Here is a 13,955-nt window from a genome sequence, read left to right as displayed (position 1 = left end):
CACAAACGGGCAACTGCAATCCAGGTGCCATTGCCCCAATTACCGGCCTGAGAGTTCCAACAAGATATTTTAACTCTGATTCCTACTCTCTTTTACTCGAATCATTTCTCATTTTATCTTATCCTACGTAAACTTCTACTCGGTCATAGCAACTTCCTAGATTTTTTACCACTCCCGACTTTCGTCTCACTGAATCCCGACACTTCATCGAGTAACTTTGCGAACAAACATTCGATCCAATTACAAACGCACGCTTTCAAGCTTCGATCCCCAGCTGAAAATCCGACTTTGCCCTTCGCGATCTTCAAATCCTGACATCTCAGCATCGAACCCCCTCCGTCTACTGCCACCAACACTTATCTTCACTATGTCAGGTTACGGTTACGGTCCACCTCCGCCACCGCCGCCTTCTTCTGGTGGAACTTCAAGTTATGGGCCACAAACTCCATCATACCCTCAACATGGCCAGGGTCGAGGAGGGCATCACGGACGAGGACGCGGTGGCCATTACAATGGCGGTCGTGGAGACTACCACGGCTCCCCTCAAGACCATTATGAATACAATGGCCAGCCATATCCTCCCCATCACAACCCGCCCCCCTACGGTGCCGCGCATCCCCCTGCAGGAAGCTACCCTCCGCAGCCTCAATGGGGACCAGAGCACGGGCATCCTCCCCATGGGCATCCGCAAGGTTCTATGCCTCCAGGCAATTACCATCCCAACTATCCTGCCCAGCCATACCCTCCCTCCCAATACCCCCAACAACCACCTTACGGCGCTCCACAGGCCTACCCTTACCAAGGGCCACCTCCCCCAAACCAGGCTCAGTGGAGTGGTGCTGGACAGCCCCCTGGGGGCCCTTATAGCAACGGGAGAGGGCGCGGCGGTTACAATGACCGCAATGGCCCAAAGCCCCCGTTAAATGGTCCCGTGCGACCTGGGTATGAGCATGAAGCCATGCCACCAGCTAATGGCTATGGTCAGCCCTATCCTCATGACCCACGAGCAGTTCACTATCCCCCTCCTCAGTACCCGGCATACCCTGGCCCCCCTCTGCCCCCTGGTCATCATCAGGACGGCTACTACGGCCACAACAGCCGCCGCGGTAGAGGAGGATTCCGTGACGGGAACACACGAGGTCGTGGAGGTCACCATGGAAATGACAAGTCACGTCACCAGAAACATGGAAACAACGAATCTGCTCATCATAAATCCGAAACCCCAACTTTGGGAAAGAAGAAGAAGCGCAAGACCAACACTCTTGGCCTCACCCCTGGTGTGGATTCGGAGTCTGAAGATGACGAAGGTGAGGAGAAGGTTTTGACGGACTTGATCGGACAAGAAACACTCAAGTAAGTACTAGTGGCCCTTCCGCTATAATATTGCTAACAGTTATAGTGTGAAAGATGTTGCCTCTTTCCTAGCGGAGAGAAAGAAGCATTTCCCCACCAAGGCTCGCGTAGAAGCCAAGAAGAATGCCGAGTTGGCACAGAATGGCGAAGACAAGGCCTCCTCGCTAGAAAAACAAGCCGACAAACTCAGACGACAGTTGCGCAAAGTTGAGTCGTCGATCAAGCGAAAGCGAGAACAGGGTGACGAAGGTGACGAGATGCGAGACCCATCAGAGGAGTCATCAGATGACGAGCCAGAAGTTATGTCTACTCGTGCCCATGTTGCTCCTCCGCCTCCTCCGCCGGCCAAGAAAGCCGACGTATCCAAGCACTGCAAATATTATTCCACTGGTGGAACATGTGGCAAGAAGGGCAAGTGCCGCTTCGTCCATGACCCTGAAGTCCGCGAAGCAGCCATGAAGGATCGTGAGGCCAACAATGGACGGCTCACTATTCAGCAACGTTTGATTCTCAACGACAAGGAGCAAGAAGATCTTACTGTCCTTCAGTCAATCCAGTATCTTCGCAAAAAGGGGCTCATGCAGCCTAAGGAGCCTGAGGTCAAACAGGAGACACAGCCAGTCAAGGCTGACCTACCGGCCCATCCGCCTCCTTCAAGCCTTCTTCCTGCTGCATCGGCGTCACTTCCCCCTCCACCTATCAAGCGAGAGCCTAATTTACCTCGTCATAACCAACCTCCGTCCATCATCCCTAGTGCCAACGGTAGCAGCACTCAGGGAGTCAAACCATATCAAGGATGGAACTTGAGGCCTTATGGAAGCACTGGTGGGAAGTCGTCCAAGAGTGACAATCTTCCTTGATCAACTTATGTCACGGTGCTGGCCTGATATTGTTTTGACCGATATCTGAGCCGTCAGATTGTGGCTTGGTACCCCTTAAAAGGATAGTTGTCCTGGCCTGGAATCCCATTTCACTATATACTGTGTATAAGTATAACAGCCGATTCTTAACGTCGAGCTTACTATGGATTGTCTGCACCTTTTTCACGCACTCAAACGATGTCAGGTTGTCTAAACATTGTTCAAGACCATGGCTATATCAGTGGCGAGCTTCACTGAAGATTATTTACCACATTTGTTGCGACATTCATGGGGTGCATTGCTTTTGGATTGGGCTGGAAAATGAGGCGTTATTTAATCAGTCAAGGGCATTAATGGCGTCTAAATTTTAGACTTGTTGGGATCGGAAAAAATATATTTCATGCTTCTGTTTTGCGTATTGCCCAGCCAGTCTTTCTCAGCATGAATAATTGATCTACCCATAGACGCCGCAAAGTTGTGGTTTTCGTGGTTACACGTCTAGTGTATCAACTGGTTTGTAGTAAAGTAACAACCTAGAAGATATCCATGATCGCGCGAGTGCGCTGTACTCTCCAAGTTTGTGCTAATGGCCTAGCGATAGAATGAGGAACTGAGGTAACAACACCAGAGTCATAAAACCAGATCACCTTGAGATAGAAAGTCATGCGTGTAGGAAAGGATGTCGTAGGAATCGTGAGGTTTAACAATTACTTCTAGACAACGGTATCATTGTGAAACGTTGTCTACATATATCCATCTCTGTCTACAGTACATCCACTTCACCATCCCTGGCCAAAAAAGCTCCAATGATTTCATCCCCTTCTTGTCTTTAATCCATCCGCATCGCCAGTGTCCTTTGCCAAAACCATGCAAACCACCCCTGAAAATGAAGACGTAACAAAAGAAAAATAAAATTGGGGAGCAAAGATGACAACTCCGTCGCTAATGTAGCCCCTGAACCTAAAACAATCGGAAGCAAAGTGCAAAAGGGTGTAGTTGTGAAGATGTGGTGAAAAAGTCCAGCTCGTGAAACGCCCCTTGCTAACAAACTCCTTGACCGTTGCTTGCGTATGAAGAAATCTCGAGTAAAGAAGAATGGTGCAGGTATCCAAAGGTGAGTAAAGGTTGGTAATGTCCGATGCTATGGGAGCAAGCTCCAAGCACCATAGACCCAGCTGAGGTGAGTGACCAGACAGATGGCACAAGGAGACGTTGAGATGTTTCCATCATCAGCGCCGACCACGCGAGGCTTCCAAGGCCTGTCGCTTACGAGCCTCTTTCTCGGCTTTGAGTTGCTTCTCGAGCCGCTCTTCTTTGAGATCCTCGAGCTTGGCAAGTCGCTCTGCTTGCCGCTCTTCGTCGTCGATATCATCCATGCCAGCCTCCATATCTGAAGAACCATCGGAAGCATAATCATATCGTGGACCACCGTCGTCTTCTTCATCGTCATAGTCAATAAAATCATCCAGATCCTCGTCATAATCGTCATCAAATCGTGACTTTGAACGTGATGGACGAGGAGCTCGCGGGGCACTGAGTAATGCACCACCACGAGGGGTTTCCTTCTTCTTCTTGCCGGCGTCACCTCCTGGTCTGGGTCTGGCTGTGCCAGTATAACCAGTCGTAGCCATGGCAGCCTTCTTCACCTTCTTGGTCTCTTCCTCAGGGGGTGCGGCTCTACCTGATGACTTGCTGCCGGCCATCTTGCCACGTTCTGCCTTTGACGGAGGTAGGGGTTTTCCATTGCGCGGATCCCTTCCGTTTCCAGACACAGGTACACCATTCCGTTGAGTTGGCCTTTGGCCTGGTTTCGCTGTACCGGAGTAGCCTGAGTGAGTAGATGCTGGACGTTGCTTCATGTTTTTGGCTGCTCGAGGATCGACCTTTACAGGCGGTTCATCTTTGACCTTCTTCAACGCACCACCTTCAACCTTCTTGTGTTGGATTTTGCCAACTTGTCCCATTGATTGCTGGGCCTTCTGAGCCCGAGCAAGAATCTCAGCGAAAGACCCCTTCTTCGGTGGTGCTGAAGGTGCGCTGGCAGGACCAGGTGACGGTCTGCTGGGGGCAACAGGCTTGGAGACCCTGTTACCCCCATTCATGGGTTTGGACGACAAGACGGAAGGTTTACTACTACCATTCGAGGGGTTCGAGGGTCGTTGTGAGGGTATCGATCTTTCGGCGGGCCGTGATGGAAGGTTGGGTCTTGAGACAGCAGTAGGGGATTGTGTCGTTCGTGGTGCCACAGTACTGGATAATGTGGTCACTCGAGGCGCCTTTGAAATACTCGATCGAGGATCATCGTCGGCCTTCCTTTTGGGTAACGTGTTGGACCGGACCAGGCCCTGTTTGGGGGGTACGGAAGATCCCTCATCACCACCGCTGATCTGGGCCAGGAGGTCTCCAATCTTGAAAGCCATGGTCAACTTTTTCCTGATACTCACGAAGTTTGCCTCCGGGGAGTTACTCACCGGCATCGCGTCGTTAATGTAGTTTAAAAAAAACTTTGAAAAAATATCAGTTGACTCGAGCCCTCAAAGACAGAGAGGAACAAGTAGCCTCAGGCGTGGCTTGTGAGTCATTGAGCGGCTGGCAAAAGCTTGTTCACTCGGTCTGTCGTCAGGCACTTTTTTGACGTCGTTAAACTCTCGAGTTTAAGACTTTCTGGTGATAAGAGGCGCAGAGTCGATAGAAGGGCTATTCGTGGTCGTATTCGCTCGAAAATCTCATCAAATACGCCTGAAATACAGGCGATCACGAAACAAAAGAAGAGGAAAACACACAGTTAGTGAAGAGCAAAGAATCAGTCAACAGCCAACTTTATGGGCGAGGCCATGAAATCAGGAAAGCGCCACAGGCCGAACGCAGTCACGTGGGGAATGTGGTGTCTGTGGCGGTGCGGCTAACGGATCCGGCGTTTGTCTTCTTCCGATTTCTCCCCGCCATGACCCCCTTACGTCTCAAGTCTCGAGGTTCAGGTGCATTCGGCGTGAGTCTTGCCCAAAAAACCCCGCCACACGTGACCACACGGTCGCCAAAAGTATTGGTTCCCACACGATCAAAAATCGATCGCGAACTTTTACTTTTTGGCACACCGAACAACCTCACCACCGAACTCGAAGGTTTCAGTCTCCGCCCAATTTGCGGTTAAAGTGATTGATTTCTCGTGTTCTCTTCCAACTTCAGATGTAAGTATATAACTGTGCCTTACCCCCCCTGGTTGGACTCGACGAGTTGCAACATCTTTTCAACAAGAACTTTTTTCTAATATCTTTGGAATCAGAAACCACTATCAAAATGAAGCACCTCGCAGCTTACCTTCTTCTCGGCCTCGGAGGCAACACCTCCCCCTCTGCCGCCGATGTCAAGGCCGTTCTCGAGTCCGTTGGCATTGAGGCCGACGACGAGCGCCTCAACACCCTGATCTCCGAGCTCGAGGGCAAGGACATCCAGGAGGTAAGATTCAAGGATGATCGCTACGAGACTGCAGTGTACTAACATATCATTCAGCTCATTGCCGAGGGCTCTGAGAAGCTCGCTTCCGTTCCCTCCGGCGGTGCTGGTGGTGCCGCCGCTGGTGGTGCTGCTGCCGCTGGCGGTGCCGCTGAGGAGGCCAAGGAGGAGGAGAAGGAGGAGGAGAAGGAGGAGTCCGACGAGGATATGGGCTTCGGTCTCTTCGACTAAGCGATCTCCATCTAAAGATCTGCACGGTTACGCCCCCTCACGAATTTCGAAGATGCTACGCACGGGTTGTTTACCAGTTCTTACGTGTCTCTGGCGTGGATGGATTGGCCACTCATGGCTGGATTGGGTCTCTGTAAAAATGGGATAAATACGGTCTATGAAAATTAAAAAGGCGGTTCGGCTCTTCGAATATTTGGTTACACTGTGAATGATCTTGTGTGAAAGCATGTCTTGGTGTATTGTCATGCTTGGTGAAGCCACACCAACTGGTTCTAATTAGGGTTTCTGGCATACCATACTTTGTCAAGTATGACTGTTCGGTCTGGCGGCGTGTGGCATCACACAACTTACCCTATGACTGATGATGATATAGAAATGATTCTCATTTCTTTGGCCAGTTCCTCTGGGCGTAAAACCTCGAGGCCTTGGTTCAGGGGCCCAACGACGGTGAGTGAACCAACCTCCTGAGTTCATTGTGAAGTCGTCAGTACAGTGCCGTGTTTCATCACCTCAATGACCCTCAAATTTATTGGCATTTTCTAAGCAGTTGGCTTTTTGTGCATAACATTGGCTTGCTTGGTCAAACTGCACTGATCATTGCTCGACCATGTGGTATTAGGCGATGTCCGTAGTGTGCAAACATCACGAGTCTCGTCAGTCAATCACGACTTGTTACAAGTCGTCAAGCGTTTTCTTTGTTCTCATATGACCTCGGCGGCTCAAGTCTCTCTTCATCTGATGATCAAATTGAGGTTGAGGATCTGAAACTAGGCATTAACCTCAGCAATTTCAGTACCAACTGCGAATTCTTTATTGTTTCGAGTCAATCTCCCAGTGCACGATTCAATTTCATCTTTTCCAAGTCTTTGTTTTCCAGCAGGTTTCGATGAGTTTTGCATCTATGGTTGGTGCCTTTACATCTTGAATTTGGTACACTTTAATAAACTCATATAGCAAAATAACTTATTGTTTTTATAGTAGTAACAAGCTATAATTGTGAATGACTGAATCTAAGTCAAGGGTATGAGGTTTGAGATATCCCTAAGCCATCCACAAGATTAAACATCTCTGATATCGTAAAGTATAACTGAGTTTTCACAAAGCACAAAAACCGCATCATCACAAAATGCTTTCCCTTACAGAACTCCCGTGTAACATGATACTCCCGTTGAACGCCGCTTTATAGTGATTCGCATACACCGTAACATGTACGACCTGCCTTGTTGGATTTCGTATACGTGACAACTATTTCGTGGGATGGTATCCCTGCTCATCCCCGTTCCATGAAAATCCCCTTCCGTCATTGTTGTTGTTGTACGCGGGGAGAGGAGGATGGTTGGGGTCTGGAGAGCCAGGGAGTTCCACGGGGGCGACTTGCTCGTGAGGCTTGGGAGTTGTAGCGGGAGAAGCGGCCATGGGTGGGTGATGATAACCCTCGCTGTGAAGGGTTAGAACAAGTTGATGAGAGTCAGAACAGAGAAACTTACTGGTATGAGATGGGGGTTCCATCTTGAGCGACCATGCCGGGATGTGTCCCATAGGGAATCGAGTGGTGAGGGCTGAGAGGAGGGCTCTGGCCGTAAGGAGCAGCCACAAGACCAGGGCTCTTCTGAGCAGCCCAGGGATCAGCGATACTTGGGTGAGGCGAGTAAGGGTTCTCGACAACTGGAGGAGCAGGAGGAACGCTGTTGCGAAAACTCTTGCGATAGGCCTTGTCGAAGCCACCCCGTCGTCCACAAAGGTAGAGAAGAGCACCAGCGAGGAGAAGAACAGCAGCACCACCAACGGCAATACCAGCGATGGCCCCAGTAGAGAGAGATTTTTTACCGCTTCCGCTGCTCTCGTCATCTTCATCACTGTTATCGGCGGTCGGTTCAGATGTTGCGCCAGTGGAAGTTGACTCTCCCTCCTTTGGCCAAGGGTCTCCGGGTCGTAGTTGCATATCGACATCCTTTGCCTTCTTAAGCCATCCTTCAATTGTCTCATTTTTGGACTGTTGGATGTTATGTTAGTTCATGAGTACCACGTATGTAAGAGTGCATATCTTACAGGGTTGACAACACCCATCATCTTATACGTGGAGCATGACTCTGGAGCTCCGCAGTAGAAGAAGATAGGCTCGGTGTTGTTTACACGAACTCTGTACCGAGGTCCCTTTGTTTGAGTGTTAATATCTTGTCTAGACTTGAGCTGGGAGACTTGATCAACTTACATCGTCGGTGATGGCCTGAACCTTTTGTGTGCCGCTTGAGAAACCCTGGCGGTTCACTCCGATATACTCATAGGGAATACATGGGTTGTCATAATCGCCTCGAATAATCCAGTGGTCTGTGGGGTAGAAGCGCCATTCAATAATGTCACCAACATCGGCCTTGACCTCGTTTGGTGTAAACTTGTGGCCGGACTGTATGCTAATTAGCATTGATGTGTCTTTATGTGCCCATAATGTCAACTTACTGCTCCAACATTGACAGTGTGTGTTACAGCCTCCCCAGATGAAGTTCCTGTGGAAGACTCCTCAGCTGTTGCTGTAGGTTCATCTGTTGTTGTCTGAGCCCAGGCCGTAGCGAGAGCCGCCGTGAGGACTAGCAATGATTTTGAAACCATTGTGAATTGGTTGAAACTGAGGAACAGCTTGGGTATAGCAAGCCAGGTTTCTAGGGTCAAGACTGAAAGTGACGAAACAAGACAGAAACAAAACGAGAGAAAGAGGAGGAGTAGGAGTAGGAGGAGAAACGAGGCAGGAGGAGCTGAGTAATGAAGAGAGAAGTGTCACAGTCCACAACAGACGGGATCGGTAACCCTCGTCCCTTTTACCTTGCCGTTGTACCACGGCGAACCCATAGGGCAGTACATGACATGGCATGACAGGGGATGGGATGGGATGGGATGGATGATATTGGAGGAGGCAGGGCTAGACAAAGACGGGATAAGGAGGGCTGACAGCAGACAGCTTGAGCATCTCTTGGCTTTGGGTCAAGAGACTAGGGGATGGGTGGCGTTGAGGGTGAGTTTCTGGGGGCTGAGGGAATGCACAGCTCTGCTTCGCTGCTTCGGTTCAGCACACCATCTGTTTCTATCTGTGGATCTGCTCTACGAGTTCCCGTGCCTACTGTACGTATATGGGCCTGTCTTGTTGGTGGAGGATGCATGGGTTGGAAGGTGAACAAAGGAGCCAAGATGGCCAAAGCCCGCTCACTTTTTTCGTCTCTGTCTCTGTCTCTGTCTCTGTCGGCGATCCCACTAGGCAACTCAGCCCTGTTCAAATTGAGATGAGTATCACGAAGCATTGATCTTTTGCTGTCTTTTGGTTCTTTTGCTCGAGTGACGTTGCTGTAAATCATACTGTATATGTGTAAGTCGTGATCTCGGGCTTTGTTAGTTTCAAGATAGAGTTGGCCACTATGCTTGAGTCTAGACTTAGATTCTCCCACCACCACCAACCACTACACTCAACTAGTTAGTCTACGTACTGCACACTGCAGCACAGTAGAAAAGTCTTTCTCCCTCAAAGGATCTTCCTAATCTCCACTGTCAGCTTATTAGCCAAATTCGACTTCTGCTTTACTGTGCTGGACTCAGGATGTCGAACCAGGTACCGTACCGACACAGTCAGCACTATCCAAGGATTATATGCAGGGAGGTTCTATATCCGACCGGTCAGCACCAGCCTCAACTAATAAGCATCACTTTGAGGTTGCATTTTTGCTGGGGCTTGTAGGCTTAGTGTCCATGCCAAGCGCTGCAGCAACGGACACTAGTTATTTTGGGGCCCAAGATTTCAACCTCACCTCTCATCTCTTCTCTTTTGCTCTCTCTTGCAGCTGCAGCTGCACTGCGACTCCATAACAAAGGCTGAGCAACACGGCCGAAGTTGGTTTGTTTCTTTCTCTCGGAGCTGTTGGCCCGTTGTGGGTTAACCCAAGTTTAGCTATTCCTGGCCACTCCGCAATTTGCTATGAAAATCATCTCAGCCTTATACACCTGGCTCACCATCTAATATTACCTGTTACTATATTGCACTGTATTGTACAGGCTGCGGGATAATAAATGAAACATTTATTCACCGAGCAGTGACACGTTGCGTTTCTCTTGGCTTTGGTTGACCAAACTGGAACTTTGGGGTCTATCCTCGCATCACCATGTTGATAACCATAGCCAGGGCCTCTCTAAATAGGTATGTAAGATCGGTTGATCCAGGGCAAGGATTATATATCCTTGCCCTGCAAATTCATCTCTCGTTTCTCGGGTCTTTTCCACGAGTCCGTCCCTCCAAGACCCATCCTCGCTTTCAGCTCTGTCTTACTTGTCAATTTCATATCTCGTCATATCGGCCAAACCCTGGTATCTCATGGTTCGCTTGTGAACGAGAACAACTCCATGATAAAGTTATCCTGCATAAAATCTTACTCGACAAGACTCTTCTCCACCAATAAGCATCGGATAGATCCTCAGTCGTTGGCATATGGTGCAGATCAACAATCTCCTCACCTAATCCATTTGGCCCCCAATGGCTCTTCTCCTCCCCGAAGCATCCAACCCAACCTCACCCCAAAGTCGTTTTGCCTCATGGGATGGATAACCAAGAGTCTTGAATTTTGTCCCTTCTCACACGTTTCCAGAATCAGCATCTTATTCCCGACCTTGCACATTGGAGAGTGCATGCGTTCATCGTATTCCGCCATGATCGACCCTTGGCTCTCGAACACTGGCTACCAAGACTGACACTGATGATGAAGTAAAGTAGAATGTGAAATTCCAAATGAACGACACCCAGCTTCCCCAAGAGGCCTAGTGTCAGCAAAGATCTGCAATCATCTCGACCAGGCCAGGCTCTCAAATCGGATCCGACCCCATTCAAGAAGCACATGCATCTTTCAGGCCTTGGCTGCTTGGACACTTGGCCAAGTCAGCTCCAGGCCTTCTGATTTTTGTTGATGCCATGAAACTATCCATCCTCCGGGGCTCATTGTGAAGAATCTCGGCTGTGGCAATGATAGGCTCTCAGTGGCGATGCAACAGCAAGATCTAAGCTCATTGTCATCCTTCATCATGGCCTGGAGCTTATCTTGTCATTAATCATCTCCAATACGAAGAAGGATGAAGCCGTGTTCTCAGGCATCAAAGTGCCATCTTCCAAGCCCAGTTCAGTATCTCGGTATCGAAAGCATAATAGCCCATGACTGCGCCTTGAACGGGAGTCGCATTCATCCCAACAACTCCTCCATCTGCCGTACTCGAGGTTCAAGCCCCTTCTTGAATCCTTCTTTTGCCTAGAATGTCACGTTGGAACGGTTCCTGCAGCGTATGTTAGCAAGAAAATATCAGCAGAGCTTGATAGCTCGTAATCAGCCCAAGATACTCTGTATTCGACGTCACAAAATAGATTATTTTTGCTCTCTTTCCATGATCTCTGATCTCATAATTATCCACAGATCTTGTCGTCACTGAACGAGAGGACAATAGATTTTGGGTAATATCTCAGCTTATGTCTATCTTAGAAGTCTGACCAAAACATACAACGCTCTTATCCAGTCATCTAGCCAAGGTCTTTTCTGCAAATAAGTGCAGTTCGCCATTCTCCTCGATACTTGGAAAGACCAAGATTTATTACCCCAAGGGTGGTTGTGCTGTCTAACTAGAAATAGTGTCGGCTGTGTCTGCCTATAAGCTGCCAAGTTAATGACAGAGTGGGAATCTTCATTGCTGTCATCGCCCGTGCCCAACGAGCTGAGTCGTGTAAACAGCCTATCAGTCGACAACCAAGCGTTGCTCCTCGACCTTGGTCACCCGCTATTGCCATGGTTCTCTGAAGGAAGCTGCCCAAGCATAAACGAATGCTCATCCGGTAGACGAGATGGGATGTCGAAAGAGTTACACCCTTTAACGAATAGCCTGGTACAGAGTAGGACACAAGTTGAACAAGCCCGTCGTGGCAGTTTGGACAACTATGGAGAGATAACGCCAAATCAAAATCGTATTGAAATCTATTATCGACAAAAAAAAATGCCTCTCTACAAGGTCTTGCTCTTTTTATCCTTCTTACTTGATGAGCCTCCAGGCAATAGGTCGCTCTCTTGGATAAGCTTGAAGAAGCACCAAAGATAGCAGATTATGAAGCCTGCAGCACCAATTCCAACATTTGCCACGACCCAGAGGTCGGGCTTATCAACAGGTGGTGTTACAAATGTGTCAAGAACATGCCACGCGCCCATGGCGACATAGAACAGCAGATGCAGTAATGCCGTGCACCATTGCAGCCAGGCAGCTTGACCTTCTTGGAAGTAGGCGCTCAAAGAGGTCGGTGGGAGGCCGAGCAGGTAGGACCAGAGGAGGGTCAAAACCGCATATGGAACTCTCAGGTCGACCCGTTTGAGCAAAGGGAACATAGTCCAGACTCCCAAAAGGTTGGCGAAGCCCACCCAAGCTCGTGTGTCCTTGTTCAACCCGTGCTTTCCAGCCAGAAGTAAGGTCATGGGCATCAATGGAAGCAAGACACTCTTCTCATGCACTTGGTAGCTGAACAAGAAGAAGCCCCAAGCTGTGGCAGCAAAAGCCAAAGGAAGTGTGGACTTTCGTGGTCGCAGGAAGAGGATAATGTTAGGTGGGATAATCGAACCAAGAGTAGCACCAAGAGCTGCCTTTTGGAGAAGAGCTGTTGGCCACTGTCGGAGCTTTATAACAACATTGGCGGCGCACCAAAAATTGGCTACCTTGTCCTCAAACAAGCCACGCGCGAATGGGAAGACACGGTGAACCATCTGGACCATCTGTTCCACGATAGGCCAGTAAAAGGCTTTGGTGTCTAGAATCTCAACTAGCTGAGGAAATAGAGGAAGTGAAGGAGAATCCTTGGAATCTCCATGAGCATCGATGCCCTGGCTCTTGTCGTAGAGTGTACCAAGAACCAGAGGCAGAATTAGGATAGCAAAGGAAACAGCCGTTACAAGGGCGATTCCAAAGAGTCTGGTAAAGTTAAGTCGCGGGTAAAAGCAGCGGCCGAGAAGATAGGAGAAGACGCTGAAGGCATAATACAGAGCCATCTGCTTGAATCCCAGCGCGCCGACGAAGAAGACAGCAGCCCACTTGTAGCGCTCAGCCAGCATACTCGACATGCTCGCCATGACAAATCCGAGCATAACGGTGTTGTACTGGAAGTGAACATGGTCGATAAGAATGGTGGCAGGCTGCATCAGGATTGCGACGAGCGCAAGCCATGCTGTCCAGTTAGTGACCCCTTGAAGTCTACTATATCGTCGCACGAAGACTATGGCGGCTGGGACGTAGATGAGATACTCCGAGATAATGACTGTTGCCCTCATGAAGATCTTGAGGTTGGGGTCCTGGCTTCCTCGGGAGGTGAAGAGCGCGAACCACGAGGGATCGATGAGAGAGCCAATCTTGCCGAGAAGCCAGCTGTGGTAGGCCGTCAGGGGAGGATAGTCGAGACCCCACCACTGAAGATCGTGGAAATACCATTGCGATATGGGAAGTTGTGTCGTGACCTCCATCCAATGCCGCTGCGCTTCGTAGTCTCCAAACATGGGCGGTTTGCCGAACCCTGCAAATTAAGCTCCTCGTTAGCGAAAGGTGTCATGATGGTCAAGTCGAGCGGCGGCCATCCTTACCAGAATATCCCCACAGGCCAGCAGCCCATCGAAAAAGACCGACCACCATGAGAATCACGGGCAGAACCTCCCATTGCGACAAAGAAGTTCGCGCAGGCCACAGAAACGCTGCGAGAGGGAACGCGGGCGCTCGTACTAGGGCTTCTGTGCGAGGGGCCTTTTCGCTGCCGCCATTGCCATTGCCAGGTTTCTTGGTATTAGCCTTGCGACGAGGCTTGTGCGGTGACGGAGAAGGACCAGCCATTGTCACCTCGAGATAGCGAAAGTCGTCATTAACAAGAGTGGTTCGGTTGATGAAGGAGGAGGAGAGAGCGTGCGTGGAGCGAAGCTCTAACTAAATGACATCCAATGCGACCCCGGAAATTTTGGTGGAGCTTCAATTGTGGTGTAAGGTAGGTAGAGCATCGGCCGAAAAGGAGCTTCCGAACCC

General features: G+C 49.7%; 5 protein-coding genes across 5 annotated transcripts; 2 read left to right on the top strand and 3 right to left on the bottom strand.

Moving 5' to 3' along the window:
• Positions 1–367: 367 nt before the first annotated feature.
• J7337_009543 (uncharacterized protein) lies at positions 368–2,213 on the top strand (the record flags this gene model as incomplete). Its single annotated transcript, XM_044827138.1, has 2 exons — positions 368–1,353; positions 1,400–2,213. The coding sequence occupies 2 exons, from the start codon at positions 368–370 to the stop codon at positions 2,211–2,213; spliced, it is 1,800 nt and encodes a 599-aa protein (XP_044677732.1).
• A 1,229-nt stretch (positions 2,214–3,442) lies between these two features.
• J7337_009542 (uncharacterized protein) lies at positions 3,443–4,690 on the bottom strand (the record flags this gene model as incomplete). The annotated part of the gene is made up of 2 exons (XM_044827137.1): positions 3,443–4,639; positions 4,685–4,690. 2 exons carry the CDS (start codon positions 4,688–4,690, stop codon positions 3,443–3,445), a joined length of 1,203 nt encoding a protein of 400 aa, XP_044677731.1.
• Positions 4,691–5,510: 820 nt separating this feature from the next.
• Positions 5,511–5,897, top strand: 60S_1 (60s acidic ribosomal protein P2; the record flags this gene model as incomplete). Its single annotated transcript, XM_044827136.1, has 2 exons — positions 5,511–5,669; positions 5,724–5,897. 2 exons carry the CDS (start codon positions 5,511–5,513, stop codon positions 5,895–5,897), a joined length of 333 nt encoding a protein of 110 aa, XP_044677730.1.
• A 1,245-nt stretch (positions 5,898–7,142) lies between these two features.
• Positions 7,143–8,504, bottom strand: J7337_009540 (uncharacterized protein; the record flags this gene model as incomplete). Its single annotated transcript, XM_044827135.1, has 5 exons — positions 7,143–7,335; positions 7,385–7,890; positions 7,947–8,051; positions 8,110–8,301; positions 8,355–8,504. The coding sequence occupies 5 exons, from the start codon at positions 8,502–8,504 to the stop codon at positions 7,143–7,145; spliced, it is 1,146 nt and encodes a 381-aa protein (XP_044677729.1).
• Positions 8,505–11,911: 3,407 nt separating this feature from the next.
• J7337_009539 (uncharacterized protein) lies at positions 11,912–13,769 on the bottom strand (the record flags this gene model as incomplete). Its single annotated transcript, XM_044827134.1, has 2 exons — positions 11,912–13,458; positions 13,526–13,769. 2 exons carry the CDS (start codon positions 13,767–13,769, stop codon positions 11,912–11,914), a joined length of 1,791 nt encoding a protein of 596 aa, XP_044677728.1.
• Between the last annotated feature and the right edge of the window lie 186 nt (positions 13,770–13,955).

This window comes from Fusarium musae, chromosome 7 (assembly GCF_019915245.1).
Source record: "Fusarium musae strain F31 chromosome 7, whole genome shotgun sequence".
In the NCBI taxonomy this organism is placed as follows: domain Eukaryota; kingdom Fungi; phylum Ascomycota; class Sordariomycetes; order Hypocreales; family Nectriaceae; genus Fusarium; species Fusarium musae.
The sequence above is the reverse complement of the archived record's forward strand: the minus strand, read 5'-3'. Positions and strand labels throughout refer to the sequence as shown.